The sequence below is a fragment of the Arvicola amphibius genome, chromosome 10, assembly GCF_903992535.2.
Source record: "Arvicola amphibius chromosome 10, mArvAmp1.2, whole genome shotgun sequence".
In the NCBI taxonomy this organism is placed as follows: domain Eukaryota; kingdom Metazoa; phylum Chordata; class Mammalia; order Rodentia; family Cricetidae; genus Arvicola; species Arvicola amphibius.
In genome coordinates this window covers 19,795,576-19,822,263 of record NC_052056.1, presented here as the reverse complement: position 1 = coordinate 19,822,263, position 26,688 = coordinate 19,795,576, and the positions used below count along the sequence as shown (strand labels likewise).

The 26,688-nt window shown below is 37.4% G+C and overlaps 1 protein-coding gene across 2 annotated transcripts in view; it reads left to right on the top strand.

The window, feature by feature from the left end:
* Usp25 (ubiquitin specific peptidase 25) overlaps positions 1 to 26,688 on the top strand; it is a 106,373-nt gene that overhangs the window by 44,183 nt on the left and 35,502 nt on the right. For both annotated transcript variants that reach the window (XM_038345848.1, XM_038345847.1), the window contains 9 exons: positions 597 to 683; positions 5,725 to 5,862; positions 9,339 to 9,415; positions 16,281 to 16,354; positions 21,286 to 21,434; positions 22,978 to 23,105; positions 23,430 to 23,525; positions 24,959 to 25,120; positions 25,662 to 25,888. In XM_038345848.1, coding sequence (XP_038201776.1) covers positions 597 to 683; positions 5,725 to 5,862; positions 9,339 to 9,415; positions 16,281 to 16,354; positions 21,286 to 21,434; positions 22,978 to 23,105; positions 23,430 to 23,525; positions 24,959 to 25,120; positions 25,662 to 25,888 — 1,138 coding nt within the window. The remainder of the gene's footprint in view (positions 1 to 596; positions 684 to 5,724; positions 5,863 to 9,338; positions 9,416 to 16,280; positions 16,355 to 21,285; positions 21,435 to 22,977; positions 23,106 to 23,429; positions 23,526 to 24,958; positions 25,121 to 25,661; positions 25,889 to 26,688) is intronic.

Sequence of the window (26,688 nt, the reverse complement as noted above, 5' to 3'; positions counted from 1 at the left end):
TTTTTACAATTGTACATTTGTCTCCTATTGTGCTTTCTTGGATATCAAGAGAATATGTAATATTTTGTGCCTCTCTCACCTAGCATCTGTTGAATACATTGATTTGTACTCAATTTTTGTTGGTAAATAATTTAAAATAGAACACATCTAAAAACTTCTTCACTGTATTTTATCCATTTTAAGAAAATTTCTTGTTAATGACATAGTAACGTAAACAGATTTTAATAATGTAATACTCTGTATGCTTTAAAAAATGTTCTTGTATAATTTTGTACTTCGCATGTAGGATAAATGTTAGTTAGGAAGAATAATATATTGATATTGGATATAGCATACTAGTCAGGACACTTGCCTTGCATGCAGAAGGCCTTGGGTTCAATTCCTTTCAACCTCCATCAAAAAATATTGTAAAAATGAGAATACTATTTTAAAACATAAGTAGGCTGTTCTCAGGGAAAAAATAGGCATTCTTTTGATAATTGCCACAATTCCTTATGTAACTAGTAGAAGTATCAAGAATGAGTCTTGGTAACAGTGATAGTCACAATTCCATTGACAGAAATTTCACTTAGATATCTTAAATTGTTCTTTTTCAGTCATTATTCAATCTTTTGGAATTTAGAAGATTAGTTCTGAATTACAAGCCTCCATCAAACGCTCAAGATTTACCCCGAAACCAAAAGGTAAAATTATAAAAGATTTTTAAAGTCGAGTACTTTTAGTTTTTATAGTCTTTTTTAAAAAAGAATTTTGGAAGCACTTACTTCATCAAACCTGAAACTGTTCAAATTTTAATGTTATGACATTAATTTCTATTACAGTAACTTCCTTCCTCTTTTCTATACATCATAAATGTGAATTTTCTTTGTCTGTGTGTCACAATAGCATACCAGTTCCATGTGGCCAGGTAGGGATCCCTCTCCCATAATGCTGTCAAGCTATAATCCATTGTAGGCTGCATGTTACAATTTAAGGTCTTTCCTTAACTGACTCCCTAAAACTATTGTCAGTCTCAGCATTTCTTTTCTCTTGATCATCCAGAAGAATCCTTTGAAACTCAGTTATGTGCTGTGTTCCAGGGCAAACCTATTCCTTCTGTGTTGGAAGTTAGTCGTAGGCAGTTTGAGGTTGATGAGATCAGATTCCAGGGTCTGATGCTTCAGTTTAGTTATGGTCCTAAAGCAAGTCATATTTCTTTCTGAATTTCCTTTTTGGTAGTGTAGACAGTGATTGTAATTATTTCCTAGAGATGCTGAGGAGATTAAGTAAGATGAACTTGTAAAGTCCTTATAAAAGTATCTGTTATATAGTATTATTGGCTATTTTTAAGGAAAATTTTGATTTTTATAAATTATAATTTTAATTTTAATAAAAATTGGACTGATTTGCATGCATACATTTATACTTAGTGGAAGAAAAGAATTGTGAGGGGAAGATGATGTGCTTTGGTGCAAGTATCTGATCATCTATGAAGGGCTGGTGGCCTTAAAGCAACAGGGTGTAGAGCAAAGGTGACGTTTTGTGTTTCAGTGGTGTTCTGAACTTTGTATGACCCATTGCTACAGTGATAAATTATTAAGCTGCATTATCCTTTTAGTGTTTAATATTTTAAGCCACTTTTTCTGCAAATACATGAAACTTTTATAATGCACACCAGAAGAAATAAAACCTGTAGAACAGCCAACTTTTAGAGTGCAATCTTTGGACTGTGTCAGGCTAAAGAACAACTACTTCTTAAAAGGGAATCAAGGCAATTTAACAACCTCATACTGCTAGAGAAATTACACAAACTTCTTCAAGTATAAGAGTTTACAGGGGAGTTTGGATTGCCGCCTCTCTGTATCACCTTAGTATCATCAGTTCGCCCTTCTCATGTCTCAGTAGAAGGCATATATAATTTACATGCCTTTAGTTAGTATTACCTCCAACTGTGTATTTATGTGTGCTGTGCTTACCTTTTGTTTCTTTCATTTTACTATTTAAAGAACGTCAATCTCTTGTTTTTCATAGTTTGAATAAGACCAAATCAGTTTTGTAACTTTATTTTAAAAAAAGAAATTGTCCATGTTTATATACCAGAGCTACTTGTGAAGTCCTTAAGATTCTCAGCTGTGCTAACTGAGTGCATAATGAATGCATGCTGGAGGAATATGTAATGAGTGCATGGTAGAGGAGTGTGTAATGAGCGCATGCTAGAGGAGTGTGTAATGAACTCATGCTAGAGGAGTGTGTAATGAGCTCATGCTGGAGGAATATGTAATGAGTGCATGCTAGAGGAGTGTGTAATGAGCTCATGCTAGAGGAGTGTGTAATGAGTGCATGGTAGAGGAGTGTGTAATGAGCGCATGCTAGAGGAGTGTGTAATTTGCGCATGCTAGAGGAGTGTGTAATGAGTACATGGTAGAGAAGTGTGTAATGAGCGCATGCTAGAGGAGTGTGTAATTTGCGCATGCTAGAGGAGTGTGTAATTTGCACATGCTAGAGGAGTGTGTAATGAGTGCATGGTAGAGGAGTGTGTAATGAGTGCATGGTAGAGGAGTGTGTAATGAGCGCATGGTAGAGGACTGTGTAATGAGCGCATGGTAGAGGACTGTGTAATGAGCGCATGGTAGAGGACTGTGTAATGAGCGCATGCTAGAGGACTGTAATGAGCGCATGGTAGAAGAGTTTATTTCTTGCGCTGAAAGGAGAGTTACCATTTGTATTCTTTGAAAGACCCTTATGCAGAAAAATATTGTGAAAATTTGCAGAAGGTTTGATAAATAAAGGTCTTTAATATGCCATGTAAAAGCAGGAAACGTTGTGCTCAATGCCTTTAAAACCAGTGTTGCAATTATGGGTAATAGTCAATCACTGCTTCATGCTAAATTCACTTGAGATAATGAAAGATACTTTCTGTCTTAAAGGTGTAAATATAACATTTACCATTTCTCTTAATAGTGAATTTACATTGAACTCAAGACATGTTTACTGTTACTCTGAACTTGAAGACCAAAGTATTAAGATACAGACTACACCTGAGATTGGTTTAATCATATTACTACACCTGAGATTGGTTTAATCATATTACAGAAATGCTATTTGCATGCACTGCTAAGAATATCTTTTTAAACAAATAAAGCTTCCCACAAATACTTTGCATTATAATAAGAGGCAGGACTCTCTTAAAAGTCTAGATTTTATTTTAGATAGTTGATTTGTCTAGAATTATATGCTCACTTATTTGAACTATACAGGCTAATTGTTATCTGAAAGATAATGACTGCTTTCATCTCCTACATACAGATATTCTTTGAGTTTAGAATATTACAAGCCCCCACCAGGTTCTTATGAAACAAACGAAAGTGTGTGTTTCCAGAAAAACTTTTACACCATTGTATCCAGCAACAGAAGCAGAGACTGATAGATAAATATGTTGTATTTAATCTACGATATAATGCTACACAGCAGCAAATTGTATCAAATTACAAGTGTGCACAAACATGTAGATGAAGCACTTCAAAAGTATACTGATTTCACAAAACCAGTCTGAAGTAAATACCTAGAGGATGACTCCGTTCATATAAATGTCCAGAAAATGCAACATGACTGCTGTTAGCTGAGATGACTAGGGAGTGGCCGCATTTTGGGGTGTGGTGAATAAATATGTTTGCTATCTTGATGGTAATAATGCATACAAGAAGCTTGGGAAATTGTGTATTTTTAAATTATGTATATATTGTGCATTAATTATGCCACACCAAGCCTGTTTACAAAAGTAGTGTTCGAATAATTTTTATGTGTACCATTATTTTCATAATTTAATCAAGTGAAATAGTTGCTCTGTTTTATTATAAAATACTATACCTTTTGATAGTCAGATTCTAGCTTTAGGTATTGACTGAGACAGATATTTCATACTATTTTGCTTTCCAAATAATCTTGGCAGAATTTCTCTTAGTTAAAAAAAATATTGTGGCTGGGCGGTGGTGGCGCATGTCTTTAATCCCAGCACTCGGTAGGCAGAGGCAGGTGGATCTCTGAGTTCAAGGCCAGCCTGGTCTACAAGAGCTAGTTCCAGTACAGGCTCTAGAAACTCCAGGGAAACCCTGTCTCGAAAAACCAAAAAAAAAAAAATTGTGCCAGGCAGTCATGGTGCATACCTTTAATCCCAGCACTTGGGAGGCAGAGGCAGGTGGATCTCTGTGAGTTTAAAAAAAATTATCCCCATATTTGATAAGAACTATCCTCCTTTGTCATGGACTGAGAGATAATGACGAAGTAGATATCAAGAAACAGGGAATTTGGGGAAATTGTTGTATAGATTCAAATTAATAATGTTTATACTGTTAAAACTTACCTATATAGGGTAGTTGTAGAAAAAGTTAAAGATAGGTAGATTAATTTTTATGTATATATTTTGTCTTTAATCTTATTACTGTTTATGGAATATATATTTAAATAAGTGTTATTTGTAGTTTTCTAAAATTTCATTTTAGAATTAGTTTATGTGAGAATGCTTCAATGGTGTGTGTGTTAAATGATAAGACTTTGATTTCTTTCCTGTTTCTTAGAGCTCCCTTTTTAGTGCATTGAGAGAACAAGGATTTTTATGTAGATTGTTATTCTGAACATCAGTTATATAACATTATCTGTATTGATACTTCTATAGTAATGTCGATCATGAAAATCAAAAACCTTCCCTTATTTAAATAGTATCTTTAAGGTTTATGTTAAAATTATTGTTATAAAGACTATTGTGGGAACTGATTTTATGATTTGCTGACCTAAAGCATTTCACTAAGTTACATACATTTCAGGATTTTTAAATGTTTTTTGATTTAAATAAGAGAATAAAATTCTTTTTTTTCCCAGAAGGTTTAGTGTAATCAACCAGTAAGAATTGAATACTTGCTTTGTGTAGCAAAAAAGAGATGTGATATGGAAATGTTTGAGAAATGTGTAATTCTAGAAAGAATAAAATTAAGATTTTATGTTAGGGCTTTGTCTGATTAGTGATTATGCTAACATGTATTAAGAATTTAAGTTGACAAATTACAGTAATTACAATGAATTCATACTAAATCTTATAATTTACAAAATGTTTAAATGAAATAATTTTATTAATAAGGTATAAGGTAGTATGTATAAATAGATGTTAGTGTTTATTAGGTCATTAAGTAAGGATTAGACACAGGCCTAACATTAGTTAAATAATTAGAGTCCTTGTATGAGAAGTGACAGTTGGTGGTCTGTAGTCAAAGGCACTCAATCCAGTAGATAAGAATTTGGAGGCGCTGTTGACTTGGAGGGGTCTAAAGCACTCGGAGATGAGTATGGTCCTTGGTTTAAATGGGTGTTTGGAGTACAGCACTCAGATGGTGCCGGGCATGCACTGAGCTCCCTGCTTGCTCTTGTCAGCAGCAGCTGCACCCTGATGAATGGGAAGATTATAATGAGGAGACTTAAATGAGGTGGCTATTCTTGGCTGGCTAGTGACATAATTTGCTATGAATATGTGTTATTTATGCAGAAACGGTGAGGCTAGCCTAAGGTCCTCAGTTGTGGCTCTTAACTCCTTTGAGTTTTGTAGCTAGCACTCATTCAATGTGTCAGGGGGCCAGATTTGTCCTAATAGATGTCAGTTACTTTCTAGTTCCTGTTGAAGTATCTATTGACCAGTAAAAAGTTTCCTGATTTCACTGGGAATGCTGTTTTTATTTTTATTTTTTCTTCTGTCTGTAGGAACATCGGAATTTGCCTTTTATGCGGGAACTGAGGTATCTCTTTGCACTTCTGGTTGGTACCAAGAGGAAATATGTTGACCCATCTAGAGCAGTTGAGATTCTGAAGGATGCCTTCAAATCCAATGACTCACAGCAGGTAGCCTCCTGTCCCTTTTAACTGATTATTTCCATATAATCTTCTAGATCTTTGTGATGCTTTTCCAAGTGGTCTGCTGATTTAGAATGACATTACTCAACATTATTAATAATAACTTGAAGCCATTGGAATCATTATTTTATGTTTTTGAAAACATTTAAACAGAGCAAAAAGTGACTATGTTGGAGGTATAAAGGTAAATTATAATTTACAAAATTATAATATAGTTATGGTTATAGAATAACTTACATTCATTTACCTTTATATGATGGGCATTGCCAAGGAAAAACAATGAACAAAATTAAGAATATTCATATGTTTAAAAGATTTTATGTGTATGGGAGTTTGTCTTGCATATGTATGTCTGTATTATGTGAGTACCTGGTGTGCCCAGAATCTGCAGGAAGACATTGGATCCCCTGGAACTGGAGGCACAGATGGTTGTGAGCCACTATGTGGTTCCTGGGAGTTTAATCTGGATCCTCTGGAAGAGTGTATAGTTCTCTTAACTACGGAGTCATCTCTCCACGTCCTGTAATTAACAATTTTAATGAACTTGTGATAACTCGACGCAGTATAGTATATGTGGTTGTCATGTCCCCGCCTTTGCAAATGGGTGTCAGTTTTCCTGAATTAACCTGTAAGGGGTTTTGAAAAACATTGCTTCTCTCATTTTTCTTGCTTTTAATTATTTTTCATAGTTCCTTTTAGTTAACATTTGCCAAAACCAGTATTTCAGATGATTTCTTACATAGAACAAGCAGTGTCTATAAACCAGCATACTACTTGAGAAGTCAGAAAGATTTCGAGCACACGCAGGAGGACATGTAGTTGTAAAATCTAATAAATGTTGGAGATTCAGCAGCCTCAAAGGGGTGTCGATGACACAGGGAACATCACGGAGCCACTGCCTGTTGAACAGGGGCCTCTGTTTTACATGGATTCATGAAATAAAAATTTAGAGCAGGATTCAGAAGAAAAAATATGTTTCTGTTTTCTGGATTTTTCTTAAAGTTTTAGTTGTTTAGAAAATATACGCAAACACAAAGTGCTTACAGCAGCAGTTGCTGTTGTGATGTTCTCTTTTTAAATGGTTTCCAAAAGCAGCCCAGCGCTTTCCGTATGTTCCGTCTGCTCTGCTTCCTCACGCACTCTTTCTGGTTGCAGCAATACTAACACAAGCCAAAGAAATAAAATTATATTCCCCACATGATCAGCTCTAGAGCCTGCTTCTGGTTCCAAATATATTATATTCATTTATTAACTTATTGCTATAGCCTTCTCGTGCATACGTGGCTGTCCTCTCCAGTTGCTCTTTGTATAAAATTATTTTTGCACAAGCTCTCTTCTATTCTTTGACATGTTTTCTTCTCTGCTTTCCACATTTATTTTTCCCCCTTCTTTCTACAGAAGCCTGTTGATCTTTTGGTATCTTTCCTATTAAAGCTGGGGCATGTGTGGGACTCTCCCTAAGAGTGAAAATCCTGATGGGCAGGGCCTGCTACCATGCTGTTCCGTGCTTAGTATGAATGCTGTAGCATGAATAACTTACCTTTGCGTGGACCAACTAGTTTTATCTTTGTTGCTTCTTTTTCTCTAAATGTCTTTAAAGGTAGATGCACTTTAGTTACTTTGGTACAGGTGTGATTTTCTAACATTCACATTAGTGAGTTAATTTAATGTGTATCCAAGTCACATTAAATTAGGTTTTAATTTTTTTTTTGAGATTAGGTTTTTTTTTTTTTTTTGGTTTGTTTTTGTTGTTTGTTTTGAGACAGGATTTCTCTTTGTAGCCTTAGAGCCTGCCCTGAAACTTGTTCTGTAGACCAGGTTGGCCTCGAACTCACAGAGAGCTGCCTGCCCCTGCCTCCCAAGTGCTGTAATTTAAGGTATATGCCTCCATGTCCCGGCTTGGTATTTTGTACTTGTGTTTCTTTCATATTCTCCCAGAATATGTCATGTTTGGCACTGTGAAACAATTTTATGGGCGATTCTTTGTATGGCAGTCCTGTCAGTTTTCGTCATACTTTTCTTATAGTTTAAACATGCATTGTTAAGGACCTCCCTTGTTCATCCTACTGAACTTTGCTAAAAATTTGTTGTGTAATTGTAAATTTTAGATTGATTACATAGAAAGACATGGAATAGTTCCCTCGAAGACTTGTCATAAGTAGGAAACATTGATGGTTCCTACAGTCTTCAAGAAGAATAAAATTGTTTAAAATGTTTACAAATTAATCATCTGGCTCAGGAACAATAGAAAATTATTAATATATGTTGGGGCCAAGGGTTTAGAATGAAGATGCGGGTAGAGCCACGTGCTCTCTGATAGGAGTATCTTCCTGCCTCCACCATTTTCTGGTATTGTTTGGCCCTGGCCCTGGAAGGCTAGTTTTGATTTCTGCCTATCTTCATTTGTTCTAATTCCCTTCTCTTGTTCTGTGTTCCATTGGCCATTAGTGGACTTAGGGCACTCTTTTATCTAATTCGAATTCACCATAAGATTATTAGCAATTTCCACAAAGACCCATATTCAGTTAAAATTGCTTTTTGAGGTATTGCGTAAATTTTTTTGCTGCTATTTTGCTCATGGTGATACAAGTATATACAATAGAGACTTCTGTGCTGAGACCAGTCCTGTTTAACTTTGTGGTACTAGAGCTGCTTGCTCTTCCTAGACCTTAGCATCAACATTTTATAGTTGAATTTATTGAGCTAAGCACTACTTGGGAAAAAATGCAATTACTTTTTTCTTGAGGCTACTTTAGTTATGGCAAATTACCTATGTGTCTTCATCTATCTAGTCTTGATGCCATGATCTGGTCTTTCTTTTTTAAACCTATTCTTCTGTCTTCCAAACAACATTATGTAAGTGGTGGTAGTAAATATGTGGGCCACTACTTACCCTACTATTTTTTTGTTAGGGGATCAAAAAACCAAAGAAAGGAATGACAAAAGGTATTTAGCTATTCCTAAATGTAAAATTCATTTGGGGTTTAAGGATTGTAGACTAAATAATCGGGCTTACTACCTGTAAAAGTTAATAAATATCTTGATAAAAGTGGGTATGGATTAAAAATTGTATATGAGTTAAACATTTGTCAAAAACACTAGTCTTTTTTTAGGAGAAAAGGTGATGATAATTTTGTATAAAACAGAGAATCTTCTGGTAAAAGGAAGTCTTTCATTTCATGGATTCATTACAAAGCATTCAGGGAGAAAATAACTAATATTTTTTTTAAATTAATTTGTTACATTTTATGTGTGTGTTCCTAAAATGAAACCTTATGATTTTAATACTTTTAAATTATTGGTTTTTTTTGTTCTGGTTAAATTATAAAAATTTATTGCATTATATAGGACACATTCTCATGATACTTTTGTGAGTAGTGTCTGGCTATGTTTTATTTTGCAGCATCTAGCATGTTTATTAGTAGGATCAAATATCAACCAACTGCCCCTTTTTATCTCCACAGCAAGATGTGAGTGAGTTTACACACAAGTTGTTAGATTGGTTAGAAGACGCCTTTCAAATGAAAGCTGAAGAGGAAACGTAAGTCACTGTGATATTTAAAGATGGGGCTTTAAAGTCAATAAATGAGAATCATTTTTGTTCTCTGGGTGCAGTGCAAACATGCAAGTGTGAGAAACTTTTGGGAGTCCTAGTGTTATCTGTGTTATTAAAAGGCTGTCTGGAAGTTAAGGTAGCACATTTCCAGTAGCTCCTATCAGTTTCTCCTATCAGATCTGGTGTGAGATTCCTAAGGTTACTAATCTTACAGTCCTGTGTTCTTCCTGGGTTCAACTTTTCATGAGGAAGAAGGGGGTAAGCTGGGCATGAATTTCAAAAGAACCTTATTTCATTTTAAGTCCTTTCCTGAGGGCAGGATGAGTACTTCCCTTTTCATATTCATGCTGTTCATTCTGTCAATTGGGTGTAAGCACAGATCCTTGACGCTTTCACCGTTATATGTGGGTCCGTGGCAGATCAATGTTGGGTGTTGTTTCTCAGGTGCCATTCACCTAATGTTTAAAAAGAGGCTCTCTCATTTGAATGGAGTTTGCTCAGTCTCCTGAGGCCACCTTTTTTATATTAACTATTTGTCCCCTTATGGGTGCTCTGCCTGCATGTTTAGCTGTGTGCCACATTGTGTCTGCTGCCTGAGGAGGCAAAGGAAGGGATCAGATCACCTGGAACCTGAGCTACGGGTGGTCCTCAGCCAGCACGTGTGTGCTAGAAAGGAAAGCCAGGTTCTCTGCGAGAGCAGCAAGCACTGTTGACTGCTGAGCCATTTCTCCAGCTGCACCTTTATGTATTTTGTTGAAGCCCAGCCGTTTAGATTCCTGCTAAAGGCTCTGTTGTGAAATCTGCGGCATGCGCTGAACAATATGTAGAATACAGGCAAGAAATCCTAGGCTCAAAATTATTACCTCCTTCCTTCTTCCAGTTTTCCTAAGTATCTTCCATCTCCTTTTCTTTTTTTATTTTAAAATACATTCAGCCTTATTGTTATTTAAAGGCCACTATAGCATGGTTTGCCTTTAATTTAAATATGCTGTAATATCATTATCCATCAGAGATGTACCTAAACATTAAACCCTCCAATTTGCTGTCAAAATCCAAGGGATTTTTTTCCAAATGAAATTCAATTGATCTTTTAAGGCAAAATTCAGAGGAGTTATGCGCAGAAATCAGATTATTTTGCCTTGTGTACACAAGTCAATTAATTAAAAAACTATGTCCCAGCTTTTTAGTTTTTGCGGACTCCGTATTAAGCTGTACCTGTGCAGAGCTTGCTGGGGTCCTCATCTGCGGGCTGTGTTCTTTCACTCATATCGCTAGTTCTCTCAGCACCTCAGATATTGAGCTGAGCATGCCTGGATTTTAGATTTCAGAGGAATTTTAAGACACATACAACACACATGCACACACACATGCACACACACACAAACACAGCACCAACATGTTACCTTGTCATTTTTACCCTGCAGTATTAATCTCATAATTTTGTGCAGTTCTGACTTGTGTTGTTGCCAGAATAATGTCAGAAATTTAGGATAAAACATAAGCTGAGAAAGCCCTATTGGCTTTAGTTCTGCAGAATGACAGCCATTACTAGTGAGTTGCTTGTAGACCACTGTCTGTGAACGTAAACCAAGCTGAGAGAATCTTACTAAGGACTTTTTTTACAGTACAGTAACAAAGTTTAATGAGAGAAGTGTCCTTTGGCCATAGGTTGTGATTAGCTAACTAGTGTGCTAAGAATAGAGAGAGTGGAGTGAGATATTCCAGATATAGATAATTCCAGAGATAGAGAGCTTTCCAGTAAAAAGGCGTTTTCTGTACCTGACAGCGCCTTTGCTCTCGGGAGCTCAGTCTTCTGGTTGTTTGCGCACGAGTGGACTCAGCCGCACTGCATTGTGGATCTGGTGTGGAAATTGACTCCCCACCCCATACTGAGGGGTGTTTGTCTCCTAACGCTTGTTAGGGACAGGGCAAGTCGCTCATTCTCTAATATACAACTCTTATTCTCTGGCAAGGCACGGTAGTTATCCCCAGTGGGTCACACACAAAAAGACTCCATAAAAGTAGGGCGGGGCTTACTAGGAAGAAGCACTTCAGTGGGAGAGGAAAAGGGATTAAAGGGATGAGAAGGAAAGGCAAAATTCATTACATAAACATTAAATTACCAAAAATTGATAAAAGAATACTCAATATTATTATGTATAATAATAATAAAACATGCAACTGATTAAAGCAAAAAAACCCAAAATAAAAGAAATGAATTTAGCACCAAGTGTGTACTATTTGAAGGAACAAAATTAAACATTTGCAAATTATCTCCATCATAGAAAGGCATTTGAGAGATGATTTCTTTTTGCTTGTTTGGAAGTTTATGCCATTGGCTACCTGTTAATTCAGAGGGTGCATTTTCCTTCTGAGATCATTTATTGCCCGTTATATGTAACCGGTTCCCACATATAACGGTGAATTTATTTATTATCCTCCTTTCTGATGGAGAATATTCTAGCAATGTATTTTCTGCTATAGTTGCTGGAAAGGCCTCTAAACCCTGCCTCCAAGGCTGCTTTCTGTCTTCATCTTAGCTTCATTTAGTTACTTGCCCAAAACTTCCTATTCAAACTTCAGCACTGGATCTGCTCTTGATGCTTCTGAGACCCAAAGCCTAGCATCCAATGGAGATACCTTTGCAGTACTATTCTGGGATTACTTTTGGTGTGTGTCCTCAGTCCTGAATATATTTCTTAATTCTATATCCATTTCTAAATGACTTATTTATGTGGATGAATGTTTTGGCTGAATGAATGTGTACCATGTATGCACCTAGTGCCTGTGGATGCCAAAAGATTGTTGAAACTCTGGGACTGGAACTACAGATCATTGTTAGCTGCCATAGAGATGCTGGGAAACAAACCTGGGTCTTCTGCAGGAAAAAAGCTATCCTAACCACTGAGCCATTCCTGCAGCTCTTGATACTATGCCTTTTGTGGTGTCATATATCTTTGAGTTCAGTTACATGCATGCATGCATTGTGTGTGTATGTGTCTGTCACATCCCTTCTTTTAGAAAGTGATAATGGTTAGTTTTAAATGTCTACCAGAAACAACTTAGACTTAGGAGAGCACTTCAACTGAGAAGTTAGCTAGATCACATTGGTCTCTGAGCGTATCTGTGGGCGGCTGTCCTGTTAACTGAGATGTGAAGACCTACCCTGAATGTGGGCAGCACCATACCATGGACTGAGCCCTAAACTATGTAAGTGATGAAAGCTAGCTGATGTAAGCGGGCAGCATGAGTGCGTTAGTTTTCCTGTGGTCCTGACTGTGGTTGTAGTGTGACCAGCAATCTCAAGCTCCTGCCTTGGTGAATGTCCTGAGATGACGGGACATTACTTGAAATTATAAGCCTTTCCTCCCAAAGCTTCTTTTTGGCTGGGGTGTTTTACAGCAGCAGCAGAAATGAAAATGAACAGAAAGCTTGAGTTAGATTGTAGCGATTTGCTAGCATCTGCTTTATACAGAGCCAGGACTGCTTGAAGGACCGAGTGCACGTTTCCTGGTCAGTTACTCTGTGCCCCTTAAACTTGCTGTTGTTCTAATTCCTCCAGTAACATCTTGATTGTTTCCTCACAATGAAGATTAGTGATACCTGAGTTAGGAGATATCCAAATTGTCCGATTGTCCGTCCCCTCTACTTTCTTCCCACTCACTGGGTTGAACAGGTGTGCTCTGCCAACACTCTGGTCCAGAAAGACCCAAGTGTGGGTGCCTCCATGGCTCTGTTCCCTGAGAGTTTGTTTCTTTTTGAGAAAAGTGCATGTTTCTTGCCCTTTCTTTGTTAGCCTTCTAATGCTCAGAGGCAGCTGAACGTAAAGTCACGAGAGTTGAGCAGTCTTTTTACCTCCCTGCATTAACCATTGTTCTAGAAGGTTCTCTCAGTGCTTTGAAGTGTTACCCTTGAATTCCAACTTTCTCCTCTCAGGTAAAATCATAAAGGATATCCTACACTACATTGCTCAATTGCCTTTTATCCATAATCTTCCACTTTCCATTCTCCACCATTCTCCATTTATAGCTGTTTGGTTTTTTCTAAAATTTTTTATTCCTTTTTTATCTAAATCTTAAATTTTCCTGGAACTATCCTCATTTGCTCTTCAGTAGTTCTTAGTTCTCTCTGGTTGTGAGTTCAGCTGATTTGAGTCACTTTGCTGTGTCCATCTTGAGGCAAATCCTCTGCTGTGCCTTCAAAGTTGGAGTAGACGTATATGGAGGAAGGGATCTTATTTCTCCAATGATAGGAAACCAACCCATGCTTTTAAAGTTCTCCATCCATCGTCTTTGTGCCAGTGGCCGACTGCAGCTTTCTAGTTATTCTTTATCTCCTGAGACCACTGTATTCTTTGTGTTCTGGCCTCACTCTCACTCCCATGATTACTCTTAATGTTTTATTCAGGGAAGTTTCTTTTGTCTCTGACATTGGTAATAGACTAAACTTCTTCTATTTTTATGCAAGTGAGAGTTGTGTCTCTTATAATAGGACTTTTCATTGCTTCTTAACTTTTTTTCAGTTCTGCTTTCCCCTTTTTCTATTGATGTAACCATAGCACATCTAGGGTTCATTTCTATGATTCATGTGAAGAGTGTCTGAGAAGATGCAAAGAAGACCAGAGTAGACAGTTCTGAAATGTCCATGCCTGATGCCTTCAGGAAAGATGTGGTATCCTTCAGTGCAGAGTGCACTAGAATTCTCACAGGTGCTTTGAAAATAAGTACTTAGAGTTCAGAATTAGCATAGCCAGTTGCAACTAGTTGCTTCTGTGAAATTATCAAATCGGACAATTTGGATATCTCCTAACTCAGGTATCACTAATCTTCATTGTGAGGAAACAATCAAGATGTTACTGGAGGAATTAGAACAACAGCAAGTTTAAGGGGCACAGAGTAACTGACCAGGAAACGTGCACTCGGTCCTTCAAGCAGTCCTGGCTCTGTATAAAGCAGATGCTAGCAAATCGCTACAATCTAACTCAAGCCTTCATGGAAATGCTGATTCCTATTAGTAATTACAGCCAAAGAATCACAATTGTCACTTTTTGGATGTTTTCCCCATGTCAAGTGAGTCTCTAGAACCTTTTGTTGTCACAGTTTAGAAAAGTCTTTATTAGGAAGATTCCCAAAGATTAAGTCTTTGTGTTGTGTAAACACCTCGATTTTTATAGTCAGATATAATTTAATTGCTAGTGCTATATAATTGTATTGATGGCAGCAACCCTCAAACTAGTGACTTACACATGTCCCCAGAGTATATAAGTAAAGGACCCTGCTCTCTGCTTACCCAGGGCTGCAGGTGAGCAGGAACCTTCCCTAGGTATAAACTTGCAGTAACCACATGTGAAAGCAAGTTCTATAACTTGCCTTATTGTAGAGTGAGTGGGAACACTTCACAGCCCTAGGTGGCTACTATCAAACCAGGTAATGTGAAGTCAGGACCTCTGTGCAGTGCTGATATATGAAATATATACATGAAATAGTATAGCAGCCACACAGCATAGTTTGGTAGTTCTTCAGAAGATTAAAAATGCATCTTGATTTGTGGGCATGTGTTCCAATGCTTTAAAAACAGTCTGAAGCAGTATTTGTATACCCTGTTCATAAAAAACTGTATACCCAGTTGCAAAATGTCCATTGATAATGAATGAATGAAACAATAGCATATTATTCACTTTCTAATAAATGGGAATTCTGATACTTCATAAACCATGGATGAAACATGAAGACACATTAATTGAAAATAAATTAATCATGGAAAAGACATAGGTCATTTATGTATGAAACATCAAGTTGTCAAACGCAAAGAAGCTGAAGGACATGCAAGATTGGATTGCTATAAGGTCTGGTGAGCTTTACATGGCTCTAAGGATCTATGATGACCTGTGTGAAACTGAGCAAGAGACCAATGCTTGTCTACCACTTTAAAAATCAATCTGCATAAGTCAGATTTATAAATTTAAACACAAAAATAATAAAAAATTCCTTTATACAGTTGTGAGCACAGCAAAGTTTCATACAGACCAGGTTAAATAGTGTCTTTTGGAGGTGTATAATATAAGTTATAAAGAAGACAAAGTAGGGGCTGGAGAGATGGCTCAACGGTTAAGAGCACTGATGCTCTTCCAGAGGATCTGGGTTCAATTCCCAGCACCCACATGGCAGCTAACAACTGTCTGTGACTCCAGTTCCACGGGATCCAACACCTTCACAGAGACATATCTGAAGACAACACACCAATGCATATAAAATAAATACGTTTTTAAAAAAGTAAAACCTGCTGATTTTCCTTGCTTCATTCAAACAAAAAGGCAAAATCTCATAGGCTCTACTTCAGAACCAGGTGTTTGGTCTCCTCACTGGTGGCACTTGCAGCCATCTTTCCTAAGTACTTTAATGGGTAAATGTGGGAAATGAGTTTTTTTTTTTTTTTCAGAAATCTTTTAGGATGAAGCAGTCTTTTCTCTTCCCAATAAGGCCAGTATTATTGAGGCTTAAAAGTATGAGATGGCATGTACAGTGGTAATAGGAAGAGAGCAAGCACCTCGTGAGCGTAGCTGACTTCTCTTCTGAGTTGGTCCCAAGCAGTAACTCATTCAGCCCTCATATCCACCCTGCCAGCTCAATTACTGTAATTATCCTTAGCTGACAGGTAAAGAAATTGAAGAATAAATTTAAGTACTTTGCCCAAGGTGACACAATAAATAGCAGAGCTGTGTGCGTGATAGCCATGCGAATATTACCATCTCGTCACAGATTGTTCTTTTTAATGGTCCTTTTTATGTTTCCTCAAGTATTTATAGATCTGAAAGTTATAAGCATATTTCTATCTTTTAAACTTGCTTTAGGGATGAAGAGAAGCCAAAGAACCCTATGGTAGAGTTGTTCTACGGAAGATTCCTAGCCGTGGGAGTGCTTGAAGGTATAGTTGCTTGTTTACTTTTATTACCTTAAGATGCTGCTGTCCGTTGGCTCTTTTGACTGTGTTTGTTGGTAGTCTTTATTTGTAACTAGATCTACTCTTTTGCCCCCTTCCTACTAATCTTTTGCACAGACCTAACTACAGTGTATGTTCACACTGCACTTCCTTTATCATAATACTTCTTTCAATGAAAGGCCTTTGAGATGCTGAGAACTTCAGAATATGAATTAGAGAGAACTGATATGATCCTAAAAGCCCATGGCTTTTTACCATGGGTCTTTCTGTATTTGATGATAAGAGATGCTTAACCCAGGATAGGGAATAACTCAGCAGAAGATTGCAAGTGTACAGGCTTCTGTCCTGAGCCCCTTGAGGAAAAGAGAGGGAGATGGCAAAAGGGACAGGAACTGAACCAGGTGTCCGTGGACATTCCACAATTAGAAAAGCTCACAAATCTGGAAATGCTTATAGCCTCAGTCAGTTCAGGTGTGGAACTTCAAGCTGTTCTGGAGTTCAATGACCACCTTGGTTTGATGGTCATTTGCTGAAGTTTGAATTTAGCAAGTTGGCACAGTGGGTTTCAGAGTGATTGTAACATCCTTACTCACTTTCAAGAAATTTAAGTATTTTGCTTTTGAATATTGGCAAAGAGTAATTCTACTCATTGTAGGCTGCATATTTTTTAAAACTTAGGCCTCTTAAATTTCTGTTTGATTTTAAATAAGAAAAGATATCAGGCTCATTAAATATATGTTTTTCAAATTTTGATTCTCAAGCTATAAACTTCTGAGAAAAATTCCAAAATGTCACAGAGATCTTTCTCATTGTTCAAAGCATTGTCTTTCTGTAATGGCCTGAATAAGGCAGACACAAACTGCATATTAGGCATTTAAAGGTTACAATGAGGTAACTACATTTTTCTTCAAATGCTAAACAATTATTTAGCACACAAAATCAGGTTGTTTAATTTGCCCTTCTGATTTATCTGAAGTAGCACTGTGTAAATCAGGAAGTAGGTCTAAGCAGGCTGGGACTGGGTACTGCAGTACCTTTCAGAGCATATTCATCTGGGTAGGATCCTTCATGGCTGTTAATTCATCTTGACACTTAGTATTAAGAAGTTGCTTCATAGATATTGTGCTAATTGTGGCTTAAATACATTTCTATCTGAACTGTGTGTGTTACAATGAAAATCATTCAGGTCACTGTCCTACCATGTTTCATTTCTCATCCTCACCCTGTTTCATACCTGTGCTTCCTTGCAGGCATTTTTCTGTTACTTTATTAATGTATTTTTCCTGCAAAGCATCCTCAGCATTTGGAGAACTTCTATTCCAATGACCTGCCTTTGCTCCTGTCAGGTCTTTCGTCTTCATGCTCCCCTTTCCTTCTAGTGTTCGCGATAACTCTTACATCCCCCATTCCCTCTGACTCCAACTCCCGGACTCTCCGTGGACTGTGTGGAGAGTCTCCATGACTCTTACTCTTTACCTTGCTCTCCATGGACTGTGCACCTGAGTGCTGTTCAGTAAGACGTACACAGCAGGAGTTGCCATGTGTCCTGAATTTTCAGTGATGCACAAAAACCTAAATGCTGGCATAAAGGGAGGACTTGAGAAGTGAGCTTCATGTCCCTGCCTTGGTAACCTCACCTGGACAATGACACTGGCCTCCTTCCATTTTCCTTAGGGGCTATTTTCATTTCCGTCCTCATTTCAAGCCTAAAGTTTTATTTATTTACTTATTTGATTCTTCATTATCTAAGAAACATCTTTCAAATTTTCATGGAATTATTTTGAAGCCATAAAATCTTCCAAAATTCTGAATTTAATTCCAACATCTTAATTTTTTTAGAACAGCGTATTTCCCTCTGTGTATGAGCTTCAGACATCATTGGCTCTATCTGTTTATGCCCTTCCATATTCTTTTCATCATAAAAATATGGAAGGGTGTAAGTGGAGGCTGCCTATTTGTTTCCTGGCTGCCCAGACCTGAATAATTACACATAAACTATATTAATTACAAACAGTGTTTGGCCTATTAGCTCAGGCTTCTTATTAACCAACTCTTATATCTTAATTTAATCTATTTCTATTAATCTATGTATCACCACAAGGCTGTGGCCTACCAAAAGGTTGCAGCCTTCTCCTGCTTCAGTAGCCATATGGCATCTCTCTGACTCTGTCTACTCTTTCTCTGTATCTCTGTTTGAAGTTCCCACCTGGTTTTATTCTGTCCTGCCATAGGCTGAAGCTGCTTCTTTATTAACCAATGGTAATAAAGCATATTCACAGCATATCGAGGAGAATCTCATATCAGAAGGACTATTCTTCTACACTTAGACTCTGTTTCTCTTGCTCCATTTGCTCCCCTTTCGAAGTCTTTAGTTCCTTTCTCTCCCTGTAGTTCCACACAGTATTTCCATATGTTCTACCACTTCAAATCACAACAATTACAGAGAAAACATGGCTTATGTTCTTTTTGTGACTACCTAAGCAATCATTCCTATCCACAGTTAAGTACCTTATAGTGAGCAAATGGGTTCACTGGCCTACTCTTTCTTCTTTTCAACATCCCCTGCTTTAGTTTGCTGGTGTCACAACTGTGAAAAGGGTAGATGTTGTGAGGTTATTGATTTCCTACCTGTGAGCAAATCCATCAAATCCAGTTCAGTTCTTATACCTCTTGTAGTCTAATAAGGCATCAGGCATTAACTCTTCTTCCTCTTCTAGATTATTTTTCTTTTCCTTAAAAACAAACTTCTAGCCTCTGGGACACTACTTTCACTTGCCATTTTTTTTTGTCTGTGTGGGCACTTCAAAAATGTGATATGTATTTATGTATGTGTGTGTGTGTGCATGATGTATGTTGTGTGCGTGTGCATGATGTGTGTGTATATGTATGTCGTATATAAAGGTGGAGTCCTCAGGACTTAGTATAGGCTCCCTTCCTTTTCTACAGTCCCCTAGGCAATCTTTTTCACCACCATGATTTCCCACTATGTATTAAACAAGGGGTTCAGAAATTTGCATATCTAGCTCTTGAAATGGAAATCTCCTGGCCACTGTGAACCAGTGAGTTCTACCCCTCGAGAACAGAGAAAGTAGTTCTACACATATGTGTTTAGTCCCCAGAAACCATCCATTGTCCACCCATATGAGGAATAAGGGAATCTCTAATCCTCATCTTCCTGTGGTGCTGTCTGCATTCTGTCTAAAGGCCAGCCAGTTGAGCCCTGTTCATGCTCCATTTTGTACACTGGTGTAAGAGTGTGTGTTTTTCCACCAAAGAAAGCCATGGGGCTTCTGATTCAATAGCTCATGAATTTGACTGTTCTGTGTTTCTACTTTATTAATTCAATGAAAGAAAATTCTAAGACTGGAAGACCCCCACCTAACTACAATACATTTGTTTCTCCAAGATATTCTTATTTTTATTTAGTTCCTTAAACATGCAAAATTTTGGAGTCTTAGCATTGTGACTATGTTGTTCCTTGACCAAGAATATTCTACAGCCCAACAATCTGGCATAGTTAACTTTTTTTATTTTTTAATTTTACATATCAATCCCAGTTCTCCAGTCCTCCCCTCATCCCACTCCCCCTACCTTCCCCTCACCTCATTCTTATCACTCCTCAGAGAGGGTATGACCTCCCATAGGGAATCAATAAAGTCTGTCCCATCACTGCCTTTAGGCCTGACTAAGGCCCACCCCTCTGTATCTAGGCTGAGCAAGGTATCTCCCCATAGGAAATGGACTCCAGAAACCTCTAGTACATGTACTAGGGATAGATCCTGGACCCACTGCCAGTGGCCTCATAAGCTGTCCAATACACCCACTGTACCTTCATTCAGTGGGTCTGTTTCCATCCTATGTAGGTTCCTCAGCTGTCAGTCCAGAATCAGTGAGCTCTCACTACCTCGGGTCAGTTGTTTCTGTGGGTATCCCCATCATGGTCTTGAGCCCTTTGTTTATGGCTATTCTGTCTCTTGAACTGTACTCTGGGAGTTTGGACTAATAATTAGTTGTGGATATCTGCATCTACTTCAATCAGTTACTAGATAAAAGTTTGACAATTATGGTAGTCCTCATTCATTATAGGAGAAGGCCAGTTTAGTCCCCGTCATCACTATTGCTTAGAGTTTTATCTGAGGTCATTCTTGTGTATTTTTGGGAATTTCCCTAGTGCCAGGTTTCTTGCTAATCCCATAACGGTTCCCTCTATCAAGATAGTTCTTTCCTTGCTCTCTCTCTCTCTGTCCTTCACCCAACCGGACCTTCCCAATCCCTCATGTCTAGTTAAATTCTAATCACATTTTAAGTTCAAGTACACTGCTTTTCTGTGGGAGTCTTCATTGCCCTACTATCCATCCCTACACTAAGTTGGCTCTTCTTTTATGCTGTCTTATTGTAGTCTTATTCAATGTTTGTTTATAATAATCATTGGTTGTTATAACAACTGAGTCATTGAGAGGTTTATGACTATAAATGGGTGTCTATGATGTCTTCCAATAAAGCTGAATTACTGCCATACACACATATACACATGTGTATATATACACACATCCAGTGTTAGCACAGTGTCTTAAGAGCTCATATACATGTGAGTTGAAATTACTATCTGTGACTAGTGTGAATGAATAAACTTGTGTATATGTATTAGCCAGTGGGAAATCTCTACTAACCCATTGTCACATGTATGCATACATATACACATATACATATATATTATATATAAAACATATATGCATTCATGTGTGTGTGTGTGTGTGTGTTTGTGTGTGTAGGAAAGCTCTACTCACCCATTATTCTCTGGACCACAGTGATTGATGCTCTTTTAGATTCAGGAAAGGATCCATATATACAGTTACTTTTAGTAGCTGAATAGCCAAATTGAGGAACATTAATTAACTTCTCCAACCATCCTATAGGAAAAAAATTTGAAAACACTGAAATGTTTGGTCAGTATCCACTTCAGGTCAACGGGTTCAAAGACCTGCATGAGTGCCTAGAAGCTGCGATGATTGAAGGAGAGATTGAATCCTTACATTCAGATAATTCGGGAAAATCAGGTCAAGAGGTGAGTTCAGCATTTTCATTGTCCTCTTACCTCCCATTTTCTTGTTTTTTTTTTTTTTTTTTTTGTTTTTTTTGTTTTTTCGAGACAGGGTTTCTCTGCAGCTTTTTTAGAGCCTGTCCTGGAACTAGCTCTTGTAGATCAGGCTGGCCTCGAACTCACAGAGATCCGCCTGCCTCTGCCTCCCGAGTGCTGGGATTAAAGGCGTGCGCCACCACCGCCCGGCTTACCTCCCATTTTCTTTTACATGGCCCAATGCATATTTAAGGTTCTAATTACATAGCTGCTAATCATGGAGAAAATACTCAAAAATGTTTGCATTTAATTGCAATATTGGATGCATTTGTGAAACTCGTACAGAATATAATCTATGTTAGATTACTTTTTACAGAATTATATTGTATAGAATATAACCTATGTTAGATTATATTTAGATCATATTCCTGTTAAGGTTTAGATTTAAGATCGTGTACACTCCCTGAGGAGTGTGTTGTGCCATTTTTGTGACTCTGGCATTTCCTTTAACAGCACCTTATTACAGGGCTTATAAAAATATATACCTTAAATCTTTGGTCCATTATTTCACATCTCTGTATTGGTTTGCTTGAATGTAAACATTTACCATTGAAACAAATAGTAGGCTTTTGTATATCTGGAGGTTTACATGAAAACAACTTTTTTGAAGGTTGTTGAATCTCACATGTGTATGTGTGGGTGAGTGGGGACATTGTCTCAGAGCAGCAAGAAATTTAACACATTAAACACTAGTTTGTGTTTAAATTTTATAAATATAGTTTTATAAACATAAACATTATTTGATAATGTCAAATCTTTTTCATAAATTAGTATAATGTATAGTTGTAAGGTTCAAGATAAAAATAGGAAGAAAAAAATCTAAACAAAATAGGAAAATAATGTTTTCCTCCCTCAGGGTGAGAACAGTGAGCATTAGTGCCAGACAAGTATTTTTCCCTCTGAGTCAAGTCATGGGATATGACAAGCTGGTTGATTTCAGGAAGTGTCACTCAGCAGAAGACTGAAGAAGGCAGAGCTCTTGAGTCTTAATGGAAACTGTCCTCTTCTGGCTGGGATTTCTAATATAAACAGTTGTGGAAGAAGAGCAGTATGGAGATAAGGTTTCCCTCTGTCTTCTTACGCGTCAGACCCACTGTTGGGGTTTCCAAGGCTATGGAAATCTTTCAAAAAGTCATTAGCTGGGGCTGGAGAGATGGCTCAGAGGTTAAGAGCACTGACTGCTCTTCCAAAGGTCCTGAGTTCAATTCCCAGCAACCACATGGTGGCTCACAGCTGTCTATAATGAGATTTGGTGCCCTCTTCTGGCATGCAGGCAGACATGGAAGGAATGTTGTATACATAAAAAATAAATAAATCTTTTTTAAAAAAAGACATTAGCTGTAAGGAAGCCACTGTACTACTTTCTCCGCGGTGTCAGACGGTGATGTCAGCAGCAGTGTGGTATCCTCATCAGAAAAAGAGAATGGGGAAAACAGAGAGTGATCTCAGTATTTGTTGTGTTTCCTTTCAGCATTGGTTTACTGAGCTGCCTCCTGTATTAACATTTGAACTGTCAAGATTTGAATTTAATCAAGCATTGGGAAGACCAGAAAAAATTCACAATAAATTAGAATTTCCCCAAGTTTTATATCTGGACAGGTATGGTTTACGTAGAATGTTACAGTTTTGCAACTTCTCAGTGAGTGAGAGAAGGGTAACTGTGTGGTAACTATGTGATGTTATATCCTTCAGTGGAAGCCTCATTAATACATGATAGCTTGCTATTTGTCATGGGAATATGTTCATTTCTTTATGAATATGTAGTTATAAATGCGTATTGGAATGTTAAAATATTTTTGTGTTTTACATATAATATCTTTTAAAAATTTCAATTGACCTTTTATAGTAATAATTAGACTTAACACCATACCTCTTTCTAAGTTATTTGGAAATACTAATGATTTCTAATTTTTTCCTTGATAGGTATATGCACAGAAACAGAGAAATAACAAGAATTAAACGTGAAGAGATCAAAAGACTTAAAGATTACCTCACAGTATTACAGCAAAGATTAGAGAGGTATTTAACTTTTATGTAGTTATGATAGGAAAGTATGTGTTTGGTGATTATCAAAATTTTTAATTTTTAATATGCTTTGGTTAGCTTATAGTGATAGTTATGATTTGAAGTTTGATTAAATTATTTTAGAAACTAGATTGCATCTTTAATAGACTTTAAGGGCTTATTTTAGAAATTGAAATTAAATATGTGATCATCATCAGCTTGTTCCCCTGGTGCTGTAAATGGAGCTAAAGAACTCTAGCACAGAGCATGAGATTTACTTTGTGGTAAAAGGAATGACAGGGAAAAGAGAAGATTCAAACTCTAGCCTCCCTGGTCTCCCAAATGTCACACAGCAGTGTCACTCAGGAATAAGGTAGGCAGTGAGGGGAGGTTAGGCAGCTCATAGGCGCGGGGCTAGAGTCAGTGCTATTGAGTAACCTAAGTGAGTGGCTGTGTGTGCAGAGGTTGCTACATCTACAGTACTGCATTATTTGTTAGGAAACCCCATGAAATGTAGAATGTGGGTGTCATGCAGCCAGATAAGTCTACAGGCTGAAATGCAGTTTATATAATTCCAGTTGGTTACCTACAACTTTGAGTTCCTCCCATTTGCTTTTAATCTTCACACTAATAACAAATTGTTGAGTGAAGATGTATCATATTTCTAGTATGTTTTTTTCTCATAAGGTTTATATATATGAAAAGTGCTCACAAGGTAAATAATGGTAAAAGCCGCTACTTTGAAGCTGAGATCAGTGTAGTATTCAGAGAACATTTGCAGATGGTCCAACAGGTTGTCTTCCCACTGATCCATAGTTTAGAACGGCATCTTCTCACTCATCCACAGTTTAGAAAGGCAACTTCCCCAAGCCACAGTTTAGAACGGCATCTTCCCCAATCCACAGTTTAGAACGGCATCTTTCCACTGATCCACAGTTTAGAATGGCATCTTCTCGCTCATCCACAGTTTAGAAAGGCATCTTCCCCTGATCCACAGTTTAGAACGGCATCTTCCCACTGATCCACAGTTTAGAACGGCATCTTCCCCAATCCACAGTTTAGAACGGCATCTTCCCCTGATCCACAGTTTAGAAAGGCATCTTCCCACTGATCCACAGTTTAGAATGGCATCTTCTCGCTCATCCACAGTTTAGAAAGGCATCTTCCCCTGATCCACAGTTTAGAACGGCATCTTCCCACTGATCCACAGTTTAGAACGCCATCTTTCCCTGATCCACAGTTCAGAACAGTGTCTTAGGTACATCCGTACTCACAGCTTTCCATTTTGATGTTTTGCTGTCCTTTCTTTCGAGAACATTTAGTGCATTTCTTTAATGTATATTCAGTTTCATCTTCTTTCTTAGAAAGCAACCAAGTTTCATTTTATAAGACTTGCTTAAAAATATTGCTGATGATATAAATAAAACATTGGTATATTTTATTAACAGATATTTAAGCTATGGTTCCGGTCCCAAAAGATTCCCCTTGGTAGATGTTCTACAGTATGCATTGGAATTTGCCTCAAGTAAACCTGTTTGCACCTCTCCGATTGATGATATTGAAGCTAGTTCCTCAACTAGTGGCTCCATACCATCCCAGTCTTCACCAAGGTAACATTTCCACACACAGCGTGCTGCTGGGCTGCCTGTGTCCTGGAACACATCTGGGCAGGTTTGATCAAGTATGCACGCTCTGACTGCAACAACCCTTCTAAAAATAAACTCACTTAGAAGATTATTCTTTTATTATTTCAGTAGATCTATAGTTATCAATTGGAATTCTTATAAACTTTTCCATTCAGATATATTCTTTGCAAAGTTGTGTCTGTAGATTTTAAACATTTTATGATATGTAAAGCAATTCACAGTAGAATTTGTTTCTGTGACTCTAGATTGGTATTAGCAAGAGATCTTTAATTAGAGCATACATTAGATTTCTCATTTAAAAACGGAAAGAAAATCTTACTTTAGACTCACAATTTCATCCTTGTGAGATTTAAGTCTTAAAGCACTGTTTCATCGGGATATTAGATATGTTCTTAAGATCACTTCCTTTTGAAATTACGAGAGACTCTGATCCTATCTTATGTATCTGGCCTAGTCTTTCCTAGTGCTGGAAGTTTACTCAGTAATGTATTCTTTAAATACACAGCACAACAGAACAGCAGGGAATCCCTGCTTCAGAACTGCCCAGCTCATCACCTGCATCAGGTGCTGCCCTGTCACTGAGGACAGTGATACACAAACCATTCACTCAGTCTCGGATTCCTCCAGATTTACCCATGCATCCAGCACCAAGACACATAACAGAAGAGGAACTGTCTGTGCTAGAGAGCTGTTTACATCGCTGGAGGACAGAAATAGAAAATGACACACGAGGTAAGAAGCTTCTCCTAGTGTGTTACTGTCACTTCACATGATGTCAGATACCTCTGGGTTTCATATTTAAACACTAGTATTTTTTCAATCTTTTATGAAAAAAATTTTCTGTGTGAGAAACTGATGTGACTCTCCAATTTTATGCAGTGAGTGTCAGATTCACAGGGACTGAAAGGGCTTCCCCAGATTCCTTAGCTGATTAATGATATAACAGATGGTCTGATTTGCAGTGGAGTATCTAAATTTGTATCAAACTGACTTTGCCTTTGCAGCTACTCCATTGGTGAAGTGTCACAGAGCCTCAAAATTTGTACTTACTGATGTCTGCATAGTGAAAAGGGTATGACTGTTTAGGTGTAAAAATTTAAGAAGTTATTTTTTATTTTTGTTTGCTTTTTCCTAAATTATACTTAAGATTGAGCCTGGAGGCATATTCATGCTAGAGATGCTGAGTCCCATCTCCAACCTTAGATTTTTAATTTTTAAATCTGCTCTAACATATTTGCAAAAATGATCCGTGAATCCAGTGCCAGTAAGTATGTACAATTTTCAGGGACTATGCAGCAAAATAAGAAAAATAAGGATTTTATATGCAGGAGCAATTGTACATGAATGCATACATATTGTAGTGCTGAGTTGTCTTTCTTGAAAGAAATTTTATTTTAACTCATATCTTTTTCTGTTAAAATATACTTTTTAACTTTAATAGTTCATGATAAGTTATAGTATAGTTTTTTTAACTTGTCAAAATATACCCTACTAACTCTAAACTATTATTTATAGTAAAAGGATGAAATCAC